The sequence below is a fragment of the Orbicella faveolata genome, unplaced genomic scaffold (genome assembly GCF_042242905.1).
Source record: "Orbicella faveolata isolate gen_17 unplaced genomic scaffold, um_ofav_v1 contig_26, whole genome shotgun sequence".
NCBI lineage: Eukaryota > Metazoa > Cnidaria > Anthozoa > Scleractinia > Merulinidae > Orbicella > Orbicella faveolata.
This window is the reverse complement of record NW_028301554.1, coordinates 14623977-14647503: the sequence shown is the minus strand read 5'-3', so window position 1 is coordinate 14647503 and position 23527 is coordinate 14623977. Positions and strand designations below refer to the sequence as shown.

At 40.0% G+C, this 23527-nt stretch overlaps 1 protein-coding gene across 2 annotated transcripts in view; it reads left to right on the top strand.

The window, feature by feature from the left end:
- The first annotated feature begins 148 nt into the window (after nt 1–148).
- LOC110062289 (myosin-IIIb-like) overlaps nt 149–23527 on the top strand; it is a 38864-nt gene continuing 15485 nt past the window's right edge. For both annotated transcript variants that reach the window (XM_089295740.1, XM_089295739.1), the window contains exons 1-14: nt 149–357; nt 489–554; nt 1308–1438; nt 11668–11770; nt 12242–12344; nt 12913–13069; nt 13865–13967; nt 14735–14857; nt 15365–15473; nt 16109–16228; nt 16460–16560; nt 17268–17354; nt 21748–21813; nt 22241–22357. In XM_089295740.1, coding sequence (XP_089151866.1) covers nt 247–357; nt 489–554; nt 1308–1438; nt 11668–11770; nt 12242–12344; nt 12913–13069; nt 13865–13967; nt 14735–14857; nt 15365–15473; nt 16109–16228; nt 16460–16560; nt 17268–17354; nt 21748–21813; nt 22241–22357 — 1497 coding nt within the window. In that variant the 5' untranslated portion in view covers nt 149–246. The remainder of the gene's footprint in view (nt 358–488; nt 555–1307; nt 1439–11667; nt 11771–12241; nt 12345–12912; nt 13070–13864; nt 13968–14734; nt 14858–15364; nt 15474–16108; nt 16229–16459; nt 16561–17267; nt 17355–21747; nt 21814–22240; nt 22358–23527) is intronic.

The window sequence follows — 23527 nt, the reverse complement described above, 5'->3', positions numbered from 1 at the left end:
CTGTTCTTGCACTACTTCCTTCCTAAAGAGCTACAGTGATGACTTTTGTGAACATGTATTTTGCTTCATTATGCATTGTGACGTTATACAACAAAGAGGTAGCAAAACAAACATAGTAGATGGCGTGACAGCTAGCTGTAAAGCAATTCCCGCCTGTTAGAGTCACGCTCTTGTAGGAGCAGGAGCGAGGCAAAATGTTCGGAGGTCTGTTGTAGAACTTTTCCACCGTGCAAAAGGCAGGAAACAATGGCTAATGCCAAGAAAGGTTGTGTTGACGATTTAGCTACATTGTCAGAGTTAAATGAGGAGATCATTCTTCAGGAGTTGCAAGCAAGATACCATAAAGATATTATCTATGTACGTAAATGGAATGATATGGTCGATATGCAGTGAGATGAAGATTTGCTCCCAGTGATGTTGATCTTCACGTGCTTGTTATTAGTTGATTCCTTAGTCTAAACGTAATACACTTGTTTGAACATTTTCAGACGTATGTCGGTGACATTTTAATTGCCCTCAACCCATTCAAGCGCTTGGGAATTTACCACAAGAATGTAAGTTTGAAGTAACTTGTATGATATTTGAAGTTGTTCAAAGTTTGTTTATCTTAGCTCAACACCTGTTCGTACTTATGTCTGTTTAAGGTGTTTCTCATTGTTAGTTCATTAGGATTTTTGTGCCACGCTTCTACGCTTTTGAAGCTTTTTGGGAAAGCTTTAATGTAATGCGTTGTTTCAACGATCCAACATCTGAGCTTAATGAGTAAAGCTTAAGTTAATCTGCAAGTTTTATTTTCAGCCGGTAACTAAGTTCGAACCCAGGAGCTCAAAAACAGGAAAAACATTTCCCATAGAGCCCCCGACACTACCGTATGTTTCGTGCACAATTTCTTTCATAGATTGTACGTTGTCCTTCAACCCTTTAATGCAGCCATGAAATAGTTTACAAAAGTTAATTAACTGAACTTCCAAGGCTACTGATAGCCCGGGCGGGGGGTGGGTATTTCCTTATTTGGGCTATATAGGTATGTGTGGCCTCAAAGGGTATGGTTTTTCAGCCATTTTGGTCATAAATAGGGTATCGATTTTGGAAAACGGTGAGGAGTCAAAGACTTACTGCAAGGCTGACACAATGCCCTATATTTAAAACATATATCGGCTGGCCTGGTTAGCCGAAATATTGTTTTAAATATACTTATGTTTTCTAGACGGTGGTAGTGAGTATGCACTTCACTTTCCTAAAAAATGCATTTTATCCAGCTTGGTCTATTTTAAAGCACCTGCTTCATAACTTTTTTTTCTTGTTAGAATGCAGATAGATACAAGATGACACAGAAATCACTGCAGCCTCCTCATATTTTTGCCATTGCTGATTCAGCATATCAAGCGATGTTGGGTGTTGGAGGAGTAAGTCCCAAAAGCCAGTGTTGTGTGATCAGGTGATCCTGAGCAGATTAGTTGGATCATGTGTACTAAAGGCATCTGTGGTCAAGTGTCAATCGCTGCCCTCGATGGATTGACATCTTGATGGCTACTCAGTCAAAAAACATTCAACATTGACAATCACTAAGTCGACAGTCAATCAAGAGTCAATTAACTTTTGCAGACATGCCATCGAGGGTTGATTGGTATATATGAATTGGTCGACACTTGGCCAACTATTGACCGACTGTCGATTGAGTGTGGGTGTATAGTGTAGAGTGTTGATCAAGCAACTAAGATGTTGATCGAGTGTCCATCGAGTGTTGATCGAAGGTATCCATTGACACTTGACCATGGATGCCTTTAGTATGCAGGATCTTCAGTTTAATTCTTTAGCTCATGCATGCAGAGATACTGAACAAAATGATATGAAATTTTAACTTTTAGGATGAACTACTGATCATTCAAGCATCTCACAAATTAAAACCAGCAGACCACCTTTTGGAAAACACTTCCCAGTTTAATCAATTAACCAGGTAGCCCAGGTAGCCTGGGGCTGGGCTGTTTTGAATTCACTCTGCAAGTAAAGAAATACATGCAGTAAGTGTTGTTCTAGAAAATATCCAGGAATACCCCTCCTATTCCTTCTAGAAAATATCCAGGAATACCCCTCCTATTCCTTCTAGAAAATATCTAGGAACACCCCTGCTATTCCTTCTAGAAAATATCCAGAAACACCCCTGCTATTCCTTCTAGAAAATATCCAGGAACACCCCTCCTATTCCTTCCAGAAAATATTCAGGAACACCCCTCCTATTCCTTCTAGAAAATATTCAGGAACACCCCTGCTATTCCTTCCAGAAAATATCCAGAAACACCCCTCCTATTCCTTCTAGAAAATATCCAGGAACACCCCTCCTATTCCTTCCAGAAAATATTCAGGAACACCCCTCCTATTCCTTCTAGAAAATATCCAGGAACACCCCTCCTATTCCTTCTAGAAAATATCCAGAACACCCCTCCTATTCCTTCCAGAAAATATTCAGGAACACCCCTCCTATTCCTTCTAGAAAATATCCAGAACACCCCTCCTATTCCTTCTAGAAAATATCCAGAACACCCCTCCTATTCCTTCCAGAAAATATTCAGGAACACCCCTCCTATTCCTTCTAGAAGATATCCAGAACACCCCTCCTATTCCTTCCAGAAAATATTCAGGAACACCCCTCCTATTCCTTCTAGAAAATATCCAGAACACCCCTCCTATTCCTTCTAGAAAATATCCAGAACACCCCTCCTATTCCTTCCAGAAAATATTCAGGAACACCCCTCCTATTCCTTCTAGAAGATATCCAGAACACCCCTCCTATTCCTTCCAGAAAATATTCAGGAACACCCCTCCTATTCCTTCTAGAAAATATCCAGAACACCCCTCCTATTCCTTCCAGAAAATATTCAGGAACACCCCTCCTATTCCTTCTAGAAAATATTCAGGAACACCCCTCCTATTCCTTCTAGAAAATATCCAGAACACCCCTCCTATTCCTTCCAGAAAATATTCAGGAACACCCCTCCTATTCCTTCTAGAAAATATCCAGAACACCCCTCCTATTCCTTCCAGAAAATATTCAGGAACACCCCTCCTATTCCTTCTAGAAAATATTCAGGAACACCCCTCCTATTCCTTCTAGAAAATATCCAGAACACCCCTCCTATTCCTTCCAGAAAATATTCAGGAACACCCCTCCTATTCCTTCTAGAAAATATTCAGGAACACCCCTCCTATTCCTTCTAGAAAATATCCAGAACACCCCTCCTATTCCTTCCAGAAAATATTCAGGAACACCCCTCCTATTCCTTCTAGAAAATATCCAGAACACCCCTCCTATTCCTTCCAGAAAATATTCAGGAACACCCCTCCTATTCCTTCTAGAAAATATCCAGAACACCCCTCCTATTCCTTCCAGAAAATATTCAGGAACACCCCTCCTATTCCTTCTAGAAAATATTCAGGAACACCCCTCCTATTCCTTCTAGAAAATATCCAGAACACCCCTCCTATTCCTTCCAGAAAATATTCAGGAACACCCCTCCTATTCCTTCTAGAAAATATTCAGGAACACCCCTCCTATTCCTTCTAGAAAATATCCAGAACACCCCTCCTATTCCTTCCAGAAAATATTCAGGAACACCCCTCCTATTCCTTCTAGAAAATATCCAGAACACCCCTCCTATTCCTTCCAGAAAATATTCAGGAACACCCCTCCTATTCCTTCTAGAAAATATCCAGAACACCCCTCCTATTCCTTCCAGAAAATATTCAGGAACACCCCTCCTATTCCTTCTAGAAAATATTCAGGAACACCCCTCCTATTCCTTCTAGAAAATATCCAGAACACCCCTCCTATTCTTTCCAGAAAATATTCAGGAACACCCCTCCTATTCCTTCCAGAAAATATTCAGGAACACCCCTCCTATTCCTTCTAGAAGATATCCAGAACACCCCTCCTATTCCTTCCAGAAAATATTCAGGAACACCCCTCCTATTCCTTCTAGAAAATATCCAGAACACCCCTCCTATTCCTTCCAGAAAATATTCAGGAACACCCCTCCTATTCCTTCTAGAAAATATTCAGGAACACCCCTCCTATTCCTTCTAGAAAATATCCAGAACACCCCTCCTATTCCTTCCAGAAAATATTCAGGAACACCCCTCCTATTCCTTCTAGAAAATATCCAGAACACCCCTCCTATTCCTTCCAGAAAATATTCAGGAACACCCCTCCTATTCCTTCTAGAAAATATCCAGGAACACCTCTCCTATTCCTTCTAGAAAATATCCAGAACACCCCTCCTATTCCTTCCAGAAAATATTCAGGAGCACCCCTCCTATTCCTTCCAGAAAATATTCAGGAACACCCCTCCTATTCCTTCTAGAAAATATCCAGGAACACCCCTCCTATTCCTTCTAGAAAATATCCAGAACACCCCTCCTATTCCTTCTAGAAAATATCCAGGAACACCCCTCCTATTCCTTCCAGAAAATATTCAGGAACACCCCTCCTATTCCTTCTAGAAAATATCCAGAACACCCCTCCTATTCCTTCCAGAAAATATTCAGGAACACCCCTCCTATTCCTTCTAGAAAATATTCAGGAACACCCCTCCTATTCCTTCTAGAAAATATTCAGGAACACCCCTCCTATTCCTTCTAGAAAATATCCAGAACACCCCTCCTATTCCTTCCAGAAAATATTCAGGAACACCCCTCCTATTCCTTCTAGAAAATATTCAGGAACACCCCTCCTATTCCTTCTAGAAAATATCCAGAACACCCCTCCTATTCCTTCCAGAAAATATTCAGGAACACCCCTCCTATTCCTTCTAGAAAATATCCAGAACACCCCTCCTATTCCTTCCAGAAAATATTCAGGAACACCCCTCCTATTCCTTCTAGAAAATATCCAGAACACCCCTCCTATTCCTTCCAGAAAATATTCAGGAACACCCCTCCTATTCCTTCTAGAAAATATTCAGGAACACCCCTCCTATTCCTTCTAGAAAATATCCAGAACACCCCTCCTATTCCTTCCAGAAAATATTCAGGAACACCCCTCCTATTCCTTCTAGAAAATATCCAGAACACCCCTCCTATTCCTTCCAGAAAATATTCAGGAACACCCCTCCTATTCCTTCTAGAAAATATCCAGAACACCCCTCCTATTCCTTCCAGAAAATATTCAGGAACACCCCTCCTATTCCTTCTAGAAAATATTCAGGAACACCCCTCCTATTCCTTCTAGAAAATATCCAGAACACCCCTCCTATTCCTTCCAGAAAATATTCAGGAACACCCCTCCTATTCCTTCTAGAAAATATTCAGGAACACCCCTCCTATTCCTTCTAGAAAATATCCAGAACACCCCTCCTATTCCTTCCAGAAAATATTCAGGAACACCCCTCCTATTCCTTCTAGAAAATATCCAGAACACCCCTCCTATTCCTTCCAGAAAATATTCAGGAGCACCCCTCCTATTCCTTCCAGAAAATATTCAGGAACACCCCTCCTATTCCTTCTAGAAAATATCCAGGAACACCCCTCCTATTCCTTCTAGAAAATATCCAGAACACCCCTCCTATTCCTTCTAGAAAATATCCAGGAACACCCCTCCTATTCCTTCTAGAAAATATCCAGAACACCCCTCCTATTCCTTCCAGAAAATATTCAGGAACACCCCTCCTATTCCTTCTAGAAAATATCCAGAACACCCCTCCTATTCCTTCTAGAAAATATCCAGAACACCCCTCCTATTCCTTCCAGAAAATATTCAGGAACACCCCTCCTATTCCTTCTAGAAGATATCCAGAACACCCCTCCTATTCCTTCCAGAAAATATTCAGGAACACCCCTCCTATTCCTTCTAGAAAATATCCAGAACACCCCTCCTATTCCTTCCAGAAAATATTCAGGAACACCCCTCCTATTCCTTCTAGAAAATATTCAGGAACACCCCTCCTATTCCTTCCAGAAAATATTCAGGAACACCCCTCCTATTCCTTCCAGAAAATATTCAGGAACACCCCTCCTATTCCTTCTAGAAAATATTTAGGAACACCCCTCCTATTCCTTCTAGAAAATATCCAGAACACCCCTCCTATTCCTTCCAGAAAATATTCAGGAACACCCCTCCTATTCCTTTTAGAAAATATTCAGGAACACCCGTCCTATTCCTTCTAGAAAATATCCAGAACACCCCTCCTATTCCTTTCAGAAAATATTCAGGAACACCCCTCCTATTCCTTCTAGAAAATATCCAGAACACCCCTCCTATTCCTTCCAGAAAATATTCAGGAACACCCCCCCTATTCCTTCTAGAAAATATCCAGAACACCCCTCCTATTCCTTCCAGAAAATATTCAGGAACACCCCTCCTATTCCTTCTAGAAAATATCCAGAACACCCCTCCTATTCCTTCTAGAAAATATCCAGAACACCCCTCCTATTCCTTCCAGAAAATATTCAGGAACACCCCTCCTATTCCTTCTAGAAGATATCCAGAACACCCCTCCTATTCCTTCCAGAAAATATTCAGGAACACCCCTCCTATTCCTTCTAGAAAATATCCAGAACACCCCTCCTATTCCTTCCAGAAAATATTCAGGAACACCCCTCCTATTCCTTCTAGAAAATATTCAGGAACACCCCTCCTATTCCTTCCAGAAAATATTCAGGAACACCCCTCCTATTCCTTCCAGAAAATATTCAGGAACACCCCTCCTATTCCTTCTAGAAAATATTTAGGAACACCCCTCCTATTCCTTCTAGAAAATATCCAGAACACCCCTCCTATTCCTTCCAGAAAATATTCAGGAACACCCCTCCTATTCCTTTTAGAAAATATTCAGGAACACCCGTCCTATTCCTTCTAGAAAATATCCAGAACACCCCTCCTATTCCTTTCAGAAAATATTCAGGAACACCCCTCCTATTCCTTCTAGAAAATATCCAGAACACCCCTCCTATTCCTTCCAGAAAATATTCAGGAACACCCCCCCTATTCCTTCTAGAAAATATCCAGAACACCCCTCCTATTCCTTCCAGAAAATATTCAGGAACACCCCTCCTATTCCTTCTAGAAAATATTCAGGAACACCCCTCCTATTCCTTCCAGAAAATATTCAGGAACACCCCTCCTATTCCTTCCAGAAAATATTCAGGAACACCCCTCCTATTCCTTCTAGAAAATATTTAGGAACACCCCTCCTATTCCTTCTAGAAAATATTCAGAACACCCCTCCTATTCCTTCCAGAAAATATTCAGGAACACCCCTCCTATTCCTTCTAGAAAATATCCAGAACACCCCTCCTATTCCTTCCAGAAAATATTCAGGAACACCCCTCCTATTCCTTCTAGAAGATATCCAGAACACCCCTCCTATTCCTTCCAGAAAATATTCAGGAACACCCCTCCTATTCCTTCTAGAAAATATTCAGGAACACCCCTCCTATTCCTTCTAGAAGATATCCAGAACACCCCTCCTATTCCTTCCAGAAAATATTCAGGAACACCCCCCCTATTCCTTCTAGAAAATATCCAGAACACCCCTCCTATTCCTTCCAGAAAATATTCAGGAACACCCCTCCTATTCCTTCTAGAAAATATTCAGGAACACCCCTCCTATTCCTTCCAGAAAATATTCAGGAACACCCCTCCTATTCCTTAGAGAAAATATTGAGGAACACCCCTCCTATTCCTTCTAGAAAATATTTAGGAACACCCCTCCTATTCCTTCTAGAAAATATCCAGAACACCCCTCCTATTCCTTCCAGAAAATATTCAGGAACACCCCTCCTATTCCTTCTAGAAAATATTCAGGAACACCCGTCCTATTCCTTCTAGAAAATATCCAGAACACCCCTCCTATTCCTTCCAGAAAATATTCAGGAACACCCCTCCTATTCCTTCTAGAAAATATCCAGAACACCCCTCCTATTCCTTCCAGAAAATATTCAGGAACACCCCTCCTATTCCTTCTAGAAGATATCCAGAACACCCCTCCTATTCCTTCCAGAAAATATTCAGGAACACCCCTCCTATTCCTTCTAGAAAATATCCAGAACACCCCTCCTATTCCTTCCAGAAAATATTCAGGAACACCCCTCCTATTCCTTCTAGAAAATATTCAGGAACACCCCTCCTATTCCTTCCAGAAAATATTCAGGAACACCCCTCCTATTCCTTCCAGAAAATATTCAGGAACACCCCTCCTTTTCCTTCTAGAAAATATTTAGGAACACCCCTCCTATTCCTTCTAGAAAATATCCAGAACACCCCTCCTATTCCTTCCAGAAAATATTCAGGAACACCCCTCCTATTCCTTCTAGAAAATATTCAGGAACACCCGTCCTATTCCTTCTAGAAAATATCCAGAACACCCCTCCTATTCCTTCCAGAAAATATTCAGGAACACCCCTCCTATTCCTTCTAGAAAATATCCAGAACACCCCTCCTATTCCTTCCAGAAAATATTCAGGAACACCCCTCCTATTCCTTCTAGAAGATATCCAGAACACCCCTCCTATTCCTTCCAGAAAATATTCAGGAACACCCCTCCTATTCCTTCTAGAAAATATCCAGAACACCCCTCCTATTCCTTCCAGAAAATATTTAGGAACACCCCTCCTATTCCTTCTAGAAAATATTCAGGAACACCCCTCCTATTCCTTCCAGAAAATATTCAGGAACACCCCTCCTTTTCCTTCTAGAAAATATTTAGGAACACCCCTCCTATTCCTTCTAGAAAATATCCAGAACACCCCTCCTATTCCTTCCAGAAAATATTCAGGAACACCCCTCCTATTCCTTCCAGAAAATATTCAGGAACACCCCTCCTATTCCTTCCAGAAAATATTCAGGAACACCCCTCCTTTTCCTTCTAGAAAATATTTAGGAACACCCCTCCTATTCCTTCTAGAAAATATCCAGAACACCCCTCCTATTCCTTCCAGAAAATATTCAGGAACACCCCTCCTATTCCTTCTAGAAAATATTCAGGAACACCCGTCCTATTCCTTCTAGAAAATATCCAGAACACCCCTCCTATTCCTTCCAGAAAATATTCAGGAACACCCCTCCTATTCCTTCTAGAAAATATTCAGGAACACCCCTCCTATTCCTTCTAGAAGATATCCAGAACACCCCTCCTATTCCTTCCAGAAAATATTCAGGAACACCCCTCCTATTCCTTCTAGAAAATATCCAGAACACCCCTCCTATTCCTTCTAGAAAATATTCAGGAACACCCCTCCTATTCCTTCTAGAAAATATTCAGGAACACCCCTCCTATTCCTTCCAGAAAATATTCAGGAACACCCCTCCTATTCCTTCCAGAAAATATTCAGGAACACCCCTCCTATTCCTTCTAGAAAATATTCAGAACACCCCTCCTATTCCTTCCAGAAAATATTCAGGAACACCCCTCCTATTCCTTCTAGAAGATATCCAGAACACCCCTCCTATTCCTTCCAGAAAATATTCAGGAACACCCCTCCTATTCCTTCTAGAAAATATCCAGAACACCCCTCCTATTCCTTCCAGAAAATATTCAGGAACACCCCTCCTATTCCTTCTAGAAAATATTCAGGAACACCCCTCCTATTCCTTCTAGAAAATATCCAGAACACCCCTCCTATTCCTTCCAGAAAATATTCAGGAACACCCCTCCTATTCCTTCCAGAAAATATTCAGGAACACCCCTCCTATTCCTTCTAGAAAATATTTAGGAACACCCCTCCTATTCCTTCTAGAAAATATCCAGAACACCCCTCCTATTCCTTCCAGAAAATATTCAGGAACACCCCTCCTATTCCTTCTAGAAAATATCCAGAACACCCCTCCTATTCCTTCCAGAAAATATTCAGGAACACCCCTCCTATTCCTTCTAGAAAATATCCAGAACACCCCTCCTATTCCTTCCAGAAAATATTCAGGAACACCCCTCCTATTCCTTCTAGAAAATATTTAGGAACACCCCTCCTATTCCTTCTAGAAAATATCCAGAACACCCCTCCTATTCCTTCCAGAAAATATTCAGGAACACCCCTCCTATTCCTTCTAGAAAATATCCAGAACACCCCTCCTATTCCTTCCAGAAAATATTCAGGAACACCCCTCCTATTCCTTCTAGAAAATATCCAGAACACCCCTCCTATTCCTTCCAGAAAATATTCAGGAGCACCCCTCCTATTCCTTCCAGAAAATATTCAGGAATACCCCTCCTATTCCTTCTAGAAAATATCCAGGAACACCCCTCCTATTCCTTCTAGAAAATATCCAGAACACCCCTCCTATTCCTTCCAGAAAATATTCAGGAACACCCCTCCTATTCCTTCTAGAAAATATCCAGAACACCCCTCCTATTCCTTCTAGAAAATATTCAGGAACACCCCTCCTATTCCTTCCAGAAAATATTCAGGAACACCCCTCCTATTCCTTCCAGAAAATATTCAGGAACACCCCTCCTATTCCTTCTAGAAAATATTTAGGAACACCCCTCCTATTCCTTCTAGAAAATATCCAGAACACCCCTCCTATTCCTTCCAGAAAATATTCAGGAACACCCCTCCTATTCCTTCTAGAAAATATCCAGAACACCCCTCCTATTCCTTCCAGAAAATATTCAGGAACACCCCTCCTATTCCTTCTAGAAAATATCCAGAACACCCCTGCTATTCCTTCCAGAAAATATTCAGGAACACCCCTCCTATTCCTTCTAGAAAATATTTAGGAACACCCCTCCTATTCCTTCTAGAAAATATCCAGAACACCCCTCCTATTCCTTCCAGAAAATATTCAGGAACACCCCTCCTATTCCTTCTAGAAAATATCCAGAACACCCCTCCTATTCCTTCCAGAAAATATTCAGGAACACCCCTCCTATTCCTTCTAGAAAATATCCAGAACACCCCTCCTATTCCTTCCAGAAAATATTCAGGAGCACCCCTCCTATTCCTTCCAGAAAATATTCAGGAATACCCCTCCTATTCCTTCTAGAAAATATCCAGGAACACCCCTCCTATTCCTTCTAGAAAATATCCAGAACACCCCTCCTATTCCTTCCAGAAAATATTCAGGAACACCCCTCCTATTCCTTCTAGAAAATATCCAGAACACCCCTCCTATTCCTTCTAGAAAATATCCAGAACACCCTTCTTATTCCTTCCAGAAAATATTCAGGAACACCCCTCCTATTCCTTCTAGAAAATATTCAGGAACACCCCTCCTATTCCTTCTAGAAAATATTCAGGAACACCCCTCCTATTCCTTCTAGAAAATATCCAGAACACCCCTCCTATTCCTTCTAGAAAATATTCAGGAACACCCCTCCTATTCCTTCTAGAAAATATTCAGGAACACCCCTCCTATTCCTTCTAGAAAATATCCAGAACACCCCTCCTATTCCTTCCAGAAAATATCCATGAATACCCCTCCTATTCCTTCAAGAATTCCAGTTCAGCTTGATGCTTTCCTTTAACTATTTTAGGTTCTGAAACTATCCTTACCCTCAGAATTTTCAGAGACCTGTTAATTCTTTGTGGTGGCTATGGATATTTTCTGTAATAATTTGCACAATACTCTATGTTCCTCAATGCCATGCCCTATTGAGCCACCTTAAAGCTCTAAACAGCTCAATAATTATGTAGTGATACTTTTAAAATCAACTAACCACTGCATGTTCTTTACAGTGGGGAGAGTGGAGCTGGCAAAACAGAATCAGCCAAACTATTGATCAGTCAGCTGGTTGAATTATCACGAGGAACATCTCAGTTGGAACAGCAGATCCTGCAGGTATTACTCTTACCTTGTGTACTGAGATGAGGCAACTTCTGGATTTGAGGTTGAGTTTTGAGTTAGTGGCAGGGGACACTGTGTTGTAATGTACATGTATGTGCAGTTCCTCTCTTCAACTGTAGGAATACCAGCAACATGGGTGCCAACAGGCCTGACAAATTGACCAGCTCTGAGGATGGTTTTGCCCCTACAAGAAAGTTTTTCTTTCAGTGAAGATCAGTTCAAAAAGTTTTTCCTGCCTGTTAAAACCAGTGGCCCTTTTCCTGAAAAAGTTAATGAAATCCCAGCAGCAAATGGATGGTGAATGCTGGGGACGTTTCAGTTTTCACAGTACTCACTATATTTTGGGCAAGTGACTTTCACAATGTAAATGTATTGAATGATTTGTAAAAACAGCAAGAGTCAAGTACACCTGCCCCTAGAAGGATTACGACTTGCTTGGACAAGTTTTATTCTTATGCCCATTAGGTGAATCCTTTGTTGGAAGCTTTTGGAAATGCTCAGACTCTGATGAATGACAACTCAAGCAGATTTGGAAAGTACATTCAGCTGAAATTCCAGCAAGGCATGGGTGAGAAAATCTATCCAGCTGACTGTCTATCTGTCTGTCTGTCTGTCTGTCTGTCTATCTGTCCAGACATTGGTTCATTTCATACCACATGTGCTTTACGCAAGCCTTCTTGTTCTTTTGTTCAGATTTTGTTTCTTCATTGGCTCAAATGTAATGTACATCCCTCTTTCTCCCTGCTTCCTGCCTTGCTTTGGTACATCAGTTGGTACATTGGTAAGGGTCTTAGGTGGGTGGGTTGGTCAGAAGGCAGGCAGGTTGGTTGGCAGATTCAAGGATGTATGCCTGGCTAGTGAGTCAGGGAGTAGACCATACCATCAAATTCTGACAGTTGGTGATTGTTCAGTGATATTGTTTGGTTGGTTAGGTAATCATTGTTCCTGTTCATTACCACAGTTCTCATTAAAATGTTTCCTCCAAGATTTAGTCGTTACCTTTATTATTTTCCTTTGTGATCTTTAAAAGTTGTCACAATAATCTAAAATCATTTCAGATTTAGTTGTGCATATTAAATTGTGTTACATAATTTGTTTTCTAATCATACCAATCATATTTGTCCTGAAATTTTCAGTCATTGGTGCTAAGATTTCTGAGTATCTTTTGGAAAAATCCCGTGTTGTACGACAAAGCAGTGGCGAGGAGAATTTTCATATCTTCTACTACTTGTTTGCTGGTCTCTCCACTGATGACCAAAACAAGTATGGACTAACCAGACCAGACAAGTATAGGTAAGAGTAGACATGAATCATATCTTCTCTATGTAGTTTTGTCCTGTTTATTTGGTGACCAAGCACCTCCTCCTTAAAGAAGCGTGGTTAGTGCACTTGCCTCTGAATCAAGCAGTTCAGGCTCAAGTCCTGGCCAGGGACATTGTTTTGTGGTACTGGGCAAGACACTTTACTTTCACTGTGCGTCTCTCCGCCCAAGTGTATAAATGGGTACCAGCAAATTTAATGCTGGAGAGGTAACCCTGCAATGGACTTGAGTATCGCATTAAGGGGGGAGTAGAAATGCTCCTAGTCACTTCATGCTATAGAACCTGAAGATAACCGCTGGGCTAATGAGCCACTTGGCTCGTATGTAGACCTCCTCCTTAAGCTTGGACGAAACACATCACAGAAAAAAAAGAATCAAACTTAACATAATTTTTTTTTAAACGTAATTTTACCGGGGATAAATATATCACTTACAAGTATGAACAGAAAAGGAATTGGACTCACATCTGTCTGACATGTTATGACGTCATCTTCATCATCATCAATAGCAACTGACAATGAACATTGAATTATGTTGTAGCTTAAAATTACATTGGGTTTGAAATGATTTCAAACTAGTTAATGATTTGAATTTTCCTGTGTTTCTAATTTATTTCCGTAATCCTAAGACATTAAAGTAAGTCAATAAACTACATGTAGTTTGGATTCATTTTGACATAAATTTCATTTAACCACATAATGCATAGTTTTACACATATATATGCTCAGATACATGTGCATTTTTAATTGTTGCTTTTTTTGGAACAGTTATCTGTTTGAAGGAGCAGTGAGTATGAAGAAAATAAAGAAAAACAAATCAATGTTTGATGAGCTACTAAATGCTATGGATATGGTGGGCTTCCTTGATGAGGTACATTACTAGCAACTTTTCCTCTTTCCTTTATCATATACTTCGTCATATCCCATGATCATCATTTCATTTTATGGATAAAGATTTTTTTACAACCTTGTAGCCTGATTTTTTACTATCTTTGCTTGTGGTTGGCAGAGTAAGATTTTAAGTCATTTGAATAAACCAATTAGAGATGCTTGGGAGAAGAGGGAAAGATCAATAAGGGGTGTGGGAAGTCCGTGCAAAGCTAGAAAAGAGATTTTATTGTTATGGGATTTTCAAGGTGACAAGAACATGGGATGCATAAGGCCTTGTTTCCTTTCTTCAGATTGTATCTGAGAGGGTGATTAGCCCTCTGCAGACTTGCCATAGAGCCCCTATTTACCAGCTTGTTCAGGGTTCCTGCTGGGCCTTCACAGCTATCATTATGATAGTGACGTGGGACCTATTAAAGTCAAACTGTACTCCACCCTTCACAGTCCCCTATTGTTCACCTCTCACGAATGAGGACGTCAGGGGTTGGGCTTTAGGAGACACTGGATGTAGCACTATAGGAAATTTTTTTTTCTGTACGGTGCATTTCCAATAGAAAAACACAATGAGGCAGGAGCTACTAAGAAAGGGGCAGGAACTGAATAAAAGGTGTGAGATTTTGAAGAGGGAAGTTCACACCATCCTTCCCCACCCACACAGCAGCCTTCTCTTTTATATACTGTAAATCATGTTTTCTTATAGGCTGTTTAGTCAGTTATGTACTCGAGGTTGTTGTGATGTTTTATGTTTAGGAGCAGCAAGATATGTTTACAGTTCTTGGTGGTGTGCTGAACATGGGTAACATCGCATTTGAGATGGATGAAAATGAGGGCGCTATTGTCAAAGAAGCTCACGGACCTTTGAGGACAGCTGCGGTTTGTTACACTTAAAACTTCTTGGAAATCTCTAAACGATAATAAATTTGGGTTTTCAGTCCTTGCGGATCCTTGAGGCTTAACTTGAAAACATTTCAACTGGAAAAAATGGTTGGTTGAATGAAATAGATAGTTATTCTATTATAATGTTTCGGACATTCTCATGTCTCATCTCTCATTCACGTTTGGGACATTCTTGGAAAAAAAGAACCAAAGCACAGCTTCATTAAAGTCATTGATTGCATTTAAAGTAGGACAAAAACAAAACATCATCTTTCATTGTGTGCAGATTTAATATGAATTCAAAGTGTTCGAAACAAGACTATACTAGTGTGTTTTGTGGTAAATCCTCGTAATAAGGTTGTCGGAAAGCGGTACTAATGCTTGGAACTTTTCAAAAAATTGCATACAAGCTTTTCATCATCATATTCAGCGAACTTTCTTGCAAAAAACTATTTCCAGTCAAATGGGCGACCAATAATTGATTTACCTTTCTTTATGCGGCAGAAACTCCTGGGTGTGGACACGGAGAAACTAGCAGAGGTGCTGACGTCCACGACAACTACAACACGTGGCAGTGTGATCAAGAGAAGACTGAAAGATCATCAGGCAATTGGTTAGAAAGTTGTAATAACCTCATTCTTATTGCTAGAAACCTAAAAATGCTGGTCTAGTTGTGTTGAAAATTACTCTACAGATGTACCACAGCTGTAAAAGGAAAGTTATAGTGGGTTACGCATTGACAAGGTTGTGCTGTCGAGTTGTCGATTGAAACGGTCTAGGAACCTTTTTCGAATTCTCCGTCCTGTCTCGGAAAAAAACGCAAAAAAACTCATTACAATTTACTCTTCCCTCAACAATTTACTTATTACCTTCATAGTCTATCATGCTGGTGTTCTGGGAGCATTTCGCGAACAAGCGAACGTACTCGGTCATAATTTAACACTGTTTCCACGGACCAGAAGAAGGGCAAAATAGTCGAGATAGTGTCCCCTAATCTTACCACGTGTTTAAGGGTTGTCCCTCTGAAAACTCAACAAATATTGTGGTGTTTCTGTTTTTCTGAGCTTTACAATCTTACTTTGCTGTTGCTATTTCCAACAATGATGTTTAACTCTTTGACTCGTAGTCAGCTTATCACAAGTTTGTATATGTCCAGTTTGCAAAATTGCTTCCTTCAGTTAAGTGTGTCTAGCATGTAGAGCCAGGAGATGTTATACAAGATGAGTGACTGTGTGTTTTACTTCACAGATGTCCGAGATGCAACAGCTAAAGCTTTGTATGGCCGTCTGTTTGGTTGGATCGTCAACAAGGTGAATCAACTTCTGGCTCCACCAATGGCGTCAAGAGGAGAAGAGGTCACAGAAATAGGTACGGTTCGCTTGATGGCCTGGGTCAGAGTAGATTGCAAAATGCGAAGTTGGCTTGTTTGCATTTCTCGGTTTAGCTTTGTATTGCTTGCAGTCTATTGTTGGACTAGCCGAAGGGTTGATGATGTCTCGACATTGAAATGGCGTGCAGTTTAACATCAGGGACATGGTTAATTACTGTCAAATGAATAAAGATTCACAGAACTTTGCCCCTATGTCTTGTTATTTCTAGGCATCCTTGATATATTTGGTTTTGAACATTTTGAGAACAACGGCTTTGAACAGGCGTGCATCAACTTGGCCAATGAACAACTCCAGTTTTTCTTCAACCAGGTAAACAGCTCTGATGAAGCGCAACTGTACGACAGAAAATTAAACTAAGAGTTCTAGTTTTCTATGAACGAAGCGTAACCGCTCGAAAATGAGGAGAACGAACAGTCTAATTGTTTAAATTGATACCATAAAGGATATGTGGGGCATTTTATTAAACCTAAATATAAAGGATGTTTTTTCCCTTTCAAGGCTAAAGCGCGCGAGAACTTGTTTCTGTTGGCAACTAGTCAAAGACGAACTCGATTGCCGATCACACTCACTGATAAATAGATAACTATTAGTGTCTACTAAAATCCGTTATGATCTGCATGTCGTTAGTCTCCGTTCGGTAGCTAATGCTTTACCTGTGGCCTGAAATGTTATTGGTGGATTGCTGGAATCACTGTACAACGTAAACGTTCATTTCCACGCTTTAGACAAAATACAGTCAATGCATTTTGTATAATCACTGGATTCGGAGAAAGAACCTCAGTTTTTAACTTCGCTGAAATGTTCTTCAGAGTATTAGTCACGGGGAGATGATTTTCTCCATGATGCTGATTTTTTTATTTTGAGAGCTAACTTTGAGATATAATGGACTTGGTACATTATGATACGAACACGCACTACAACCAGATACAAGGTATATTCAATACTATAGTTTTTATTGTTTTTTCTAGTTTTTGACCAGGATTGATATTTCACTGTAAATTGTTTTCACCTTGCAGCACATTTTCATGTGGGAGCAGGAAGAATATAACAAGGAAGGCATTGACTGGACAGGTGTCACATTTGCGGACAACAAACCTGTATTGGTGAGTTCATCTGTGTTCGTCTTTTTCATCGCAGATCAGCCTGATTAAATCCTTCTTGATCATTACCGATCTACATTAATTGCAAAACATTTCGGACGTTTAATTTTGGGACAGTTTTCATCTCAGTTCGGACAAATTTCGGACAAAAATTTCGGACACTTAACGTAAAGATAGCTAAAAAATTTACGCGTAAAATCACGAATTAGACTAAACCAAGAGCTGTGAAAATGATACTTTAACTGTTCACTCAAGGTTTAAGAGCCAGTGCCCATAACTATGGACCAAACAACGGCACAAGTCGAAAAATCGATTTTGCTCATTTTTTGCCCATAGATTGGCCCTAGCTAGTAAACAAACGGACCATAGTTAGTTTCTGCTGATGCAGCTTTTTTGGGGAGAAATTTGCGAAAAACGATTTTGCCCCGATTGAGCTCAAAATCTACTTCCTGTTATGCTAAATTTTCTGAAAATTTGATTGCTTTGCGCGTCGCACAGCAGCTACTTAAGAATCTTTCAATGGTCTTTACATTCAGCTCAGGTCTTCATGGTATGACTGAGCGAAAAATAAAATAAATCGAGGTTTCTTTTGAGCCCGAAACGAGATCGAACAGAAACGCAAAATATTACGATGTGTTGCAAACGAATTATAGCACTAAAAAATCGCCATATTTTTCTATGGGCTATAACTTTAAATGCCATAAAAACACTTTCTACGGGTTAACTGTACACCCACCTGTTTGAAAATCAAAAAATATCTCTGGGCAAATGGTTTTAAGTCGCCCGCCTTGGCCTGTGCTTCTCATAGATTTTTCCCTGAACCGCCGTGAGAATGTAAACAATTGCGTGACGCGGGCGGTCACCGTGAATACATTATTCGTTTCCAACAAACCGCAGATGACTATCATAGAACATTTGGGTGAAAAAAGAAACACATAATGGACCACTTTTAACTTTAATATTTTGAAAGTCATCGCTTTGGAAATTTCGTTAATTAAAAACGTCAATTAAAAGCAATTTACTTGGAGTTCGAGTGTTACTGCTATGTCGTTTTAAGCTGTCGTTCTTTCTTTGATCATTTTAATTACAAGAGCGAGTTCTAGAAAGAAAATCGTTCTAAGTTCATTTGTTAAGCGTAATGACAAGTTGATATTGTTGGTTTGTATTGTAGCCTTACGTGATCTGAAGGAACGCTACAGTGATTAAATTTGTATTTGTTGATTGATTTCGACGGATCGATTTTCGGTTAAACCTTTTTATTTGTACCAACACATTTAGTGCCTTTTCTCCTTCTAAAAAGTTGGAAAAAGTAAAGTAAACAAATCCTAAAAGTTTAAATCATAAATAAGAGGCATCGACATTGCGAGTGTCTCGGTAAGCTGTTAATTTGAACAATTACTGTGCTGGACGGATTGCTTTCCAGGTTACGCACGTATTATACATATAGTTCATTGTGCGCGAATGTTTCTGTTTCAAACAACTGAAATGCTCAATGCTTTTTTTTCTTTTTTTCTTCAGTCTTAAAACTTAAGGTTAGAGTTAAGCAAAACCCTAAACTGTTTTGGCGGCCAGCCTATTTTTGGCTAATTGCTTAATCAAATTATATATATATATTTCATTGAAATTCGCTCTTCCGTGACCGACTTCCGCGAACAAAACAAGATGGCTGTTCGCCGTTCATTTAAGACTACAATCCTGGTCAAAAGTGTTGGGACAGTTACGGCAGATGACTTCACAGGCAGCCTCTCTTAAGACTAAAACCGCGCAAGCCCGCCTACCCCCCTCCCCCTGTCAATGTTGATAAAAATCTTGAAGAAAAAAAATCCTTGACAATAGCTTCAGAATAGCCACGTTTGAATTGTTCGCCTCCTAGAACAGTATTCTCGAACTAAAGAGACGAGAAGATAGATATTCACGTCTTATTCCAATAATAGCGATTTTTCAGCAATCGCGTTTGGTTCCAACACAACTGTCTAACCACTTTCTATTGTCCCTTTTTCCTTTTTTCCCACATCCGATCTAGTCTTTAGAATAGCTTCGTTTTCATGCAACATTGCTAGGGGGGAGGGGGGTCAATTGTACTTACTTCTATTCATCTTTTGTTCTAAAACTTTAACGACGTAGTTGAAATCGAGGGTTTTAGCGCGCAAAAGGGGGAGGTGTCCCAACAACTTATGGCCAGGATTGTAGGTTAACACGAGAGGAAATTGTTCCGGATTCGTGATGAATTCGGAACGTTTCAGTGCCGGATTGATTTTGCCGTTTACATAAAAGTGGACGAATCTGAAAAAAAAAACTCCCCGGAATTTAAAGTGGGAACTTTGAATCCGAAAACTTTTGAATCTGGAGAGTTTTGTCGTGTAAACAATTTTCTCTCGAATCCGCATATTTTTCCGCCTGTGATCTTTTGAGTTTGCGGTGGAACGAAAATGGCGGATTACATGATCCAGTCGTCTACGTAGTCGAGTCGTAGGCACATTAATGGCCATTTGATGACGGTCGCTGGGTGATTACCTCGTGCTGTTTCAGGTGTAGATAATCACTTTTATAATACTGCGCAGATGACGGCGATGGCACGATCGAAAACCTCGACGGTTCTAGATATTAAGTAAAGACCAGAATAACTTCCTGGAGGGACCTGACATGATGGACAACAGTACCGTGGTCAGCGAGTCGAAAGAAAACTTCAGACTGTCTCAACCTACCCCTAGCCTTATTTTCGGAGGCATTTTGTTTCTCGTTGTCGAGGCAACAAACTGCTTGTTAACCATTCCATCATGAATGTGCCCGGAGTTATCGTCGTGTGTAAACGGTTAAGAATCCGAATATCTTTTCACTGTAAACCCCTACTAATCCGAATACTCTAAAACTGATGAATCCGGGAACTTTTACGAATCCAAAAAAAACTCCTTTAGTGTAAACCTAGTCCTAGATCGACCACTGTAATGTTTATTTGTCTACCAGTGTTATGATCTGCAAATTTCAGTTAATTGATCAAACAACCAAAGTAGAAAAGATGGAGTTTTTCCCAGTATGATCGAAACTTAAACGCAATTTCTTCCTGGGCTAATTCAATTCAAGAAATTCCAGGTTTTCTAGCTGAGTTTGAGCATATTGTGTAGGTACAAATTTTCTACACAGCTAGAAGAGCTGAGATGCCATCACGCAGTTAGTAGTTTATAGAAATTATGGTATTTCCACTTGACTTTATTTGTCAGTCAATGATTCAATTGCCATAAACCATAGAGGATTGGTTAAGTCTCTAAAACTGCCACTATATTGTAAGTTATCAGTGAAAGCAATAAAATAAACAAGTGTTAAAATCATTTCCCGGAGTACTGTAGCAACGTTCTTTATCAGGGATGTCGTGGGTGTTGCAATGCAAATGAAAAAACATATATATTTATACTAACTTAAACAAAAAAAAAAACATTTTCCATTATTTTATCCACACAACGTTTCAAAAATTGCTTTCATCGGATTGCTGGAAACGAATATTTTACTCGAGATTGGCTAACCGCGTCACGCAATTGTTTACATTCCAACGGCGGATTTTGGGCAAAATCTATGAGAAACACAGGCCAAGACGGGCGACTTGAAACCATTTGCCCAGAGATGTTTTTTGATAGCCTAACAGGTGGGTGTATATTTAACCCGTAGAAAGTGTTTTTACGGTATTTAAAGTTATAGCCCATAGAAAAATATGGCGATGTTTTTAAGCAATGATTCTCTTGCCACACACTGTGAAATTTTGCGTGTCAGTTTGATCTCTTTTCGGGCTCAAAACTAACTTTGATTTATTTTATTTTTCGCTCAGTCATACTACGAAGACCTGAACTGAATATAAAATCCATTGAAATATTCTCAAGTAACTGTTCTGCGGAGCGCGAAGCAATCAAATATTCGGAAAATTCAGCAAAACCGGAAGTAGATTTTGAGCCCAATCGGGTCGAAATCGTTTTTGGCGTATTTCTACCAAAGAAAGCTGTATTAGCAGAAACTAACTATGGTCCGTTTCTATTCTTACTAGGACCTATCTATGGACAAAATACAAGCGAAATCAATTTTTCGACTTGTGCCATTGATAAGCGATTTAGGTCCATTTTTGTAGGCATTCACTCTTAACAGTAACACCGACGAGAAAATGGCACATGCTGTTATGTGTCTCAATCAGTGTCTCAGCTAGAGTTACTTGCGAAAAAGAAACTTAGAGCTTGGAGCTACCTAAAATTTTATTACTGTACTGTAAATATTTCGGACGCTTAAAAATTCAGGACCGTTTTATTTTCGGACTCCTTTTTTGTGCGAAATTAAAATCGTCCGAAATTTTTTGTAATGTATGCATCGTTATACTGTGGGAAGTCAGTAAAATAACGGTGTTTTTCATGGTCCACAGGATTTATTTTTCAATAAACCCATCGGACTGTTAGCGTTACTGGACGAAGAGAGTCATTTCCCACAGGTTTGTGCTGCCTCCTTTGCAAGAGAGTACGTGAAAAGAGAAAGTTGTCTCTCTCTCTGTCTTAAGTTATCGTTCAGGAATTTGTATCTGGGAGTACACAGGCTCCAACGCTTTTTGTAACAACGCCCTCTAACAACTTTGTAGATGCATTGTAGGTTTTGTAATAACGATTGAAAAATTCGACCTTTTTTTTCTTCACATCAGCATTGAGAATGTACCAGCACATTAGGCGGAAACTTCAATGCGAGATCGCGGGGCATTTATTTCCTTTTTCGTTTTCCAGTTGTCTTTGTTGGACATTTCGTTCCAACTTAACATTTTGCAAGTTCCTTGTCTCCCACGTCCATTATCAAAAATAAAACTTGTACTCTGTCATTCCACTGTGAGCTGGGAGCTACTGACATTGCTTTCTTTGTGTGTCTCATAGAGCACAGACCACTCATTTGTGGAGAAATTGACGCAGAATTGTGGAAAGAGTAAAGTGTTCATCAAGTCCAAACATTCTAACACCAACATGTTTGGGATTTGCCACTACGCTGGCAAGGTAGGAGATAATAGCTGTTAGGTTGATCGTTTTCTCCTAGGTAACATTTTATCTACCTTGTGTTTGCCAGTAACGCTATGTACAGGGCTTTGTCTTTATTCGTATTCATTAATATATGACTTGCGTTTGTAGCCTATATAACGCGCGCTCTGATTGGCTAATAACCAGGGCATTATTCTCCCGTAATGCTCAAGGGCCGATTACGGGCCTGTAAAAACGAGCAAAAAGCCATATAATAAACTTCTTATTCACCTCGAACGTTCGGTCTTTGTGGAAAAATCTCAAATCTCTGCCTGAGGCAAGGTCTCGGCGAGGTCTCGCTCTTAGATTTTCCCGAAAAGACCTTACTCACGCACTCACGGTTAATAAGTAGTTAATATTACCCTTACTAAACAAAGGGCCGGAAAAAGTTTCGAGCGGTATTCAGTTGAGTGTCGAAAGTAATCAGGGAGTTACTTTGGTTTTTAATACAGTTTGAAATTGGCTGAGTAGTCTAATTGGTAACTAATTGGTTTAGTCTTGGTTCAAAAACACTCAATCGAAAACCGCTTTATGAACGGGTCGCGATTGGTCATTGGTTTGGTTTGTTTTCTGATTGGATGAGCAAGTGGCGCGTGATTTTTAACCAATCGCAAAGCTGCATATTGCTTTCGACTCTCAAGAGCTACTCTCATGGGAAAACCCCTCTTACCTCGGCGTAGATGAATTGTTTTTGTTATACCTCCTTACTCAAATACAGAATAAATGTGATACCGAGTAAATGTATTGTGTCTATAATACAGGCAACAAATGCAAGGAATCGTTGATGTACTTGTAACATTTCGAAATAATTCTATATCATCTTCAGACTGAGGTGACATGCAGGTAGCAGAAATTTAAATACTGCAAGATGGTACATTTATTTAGTGAAAATATAAAACAAAGACGATACCATCAAGAGAATAGGCATAGTTCCGGCTACTGGCTTTTAAACTAGTGTTCAAATATGGTACTGAACGCTTGATATGATAAGCTTCTTTATATAGTAATATATTCCAATTATCATCGTTGGTCATTTCAAATACGTTTTCCGGTTGGAGGAGAACGTGTCACGTGTCGTGGGTCAAAACTCACTAACTCCCTAGGGAAACAACAACTTGAACTTTCGACTCGCACGTGACCAGGTCGTGC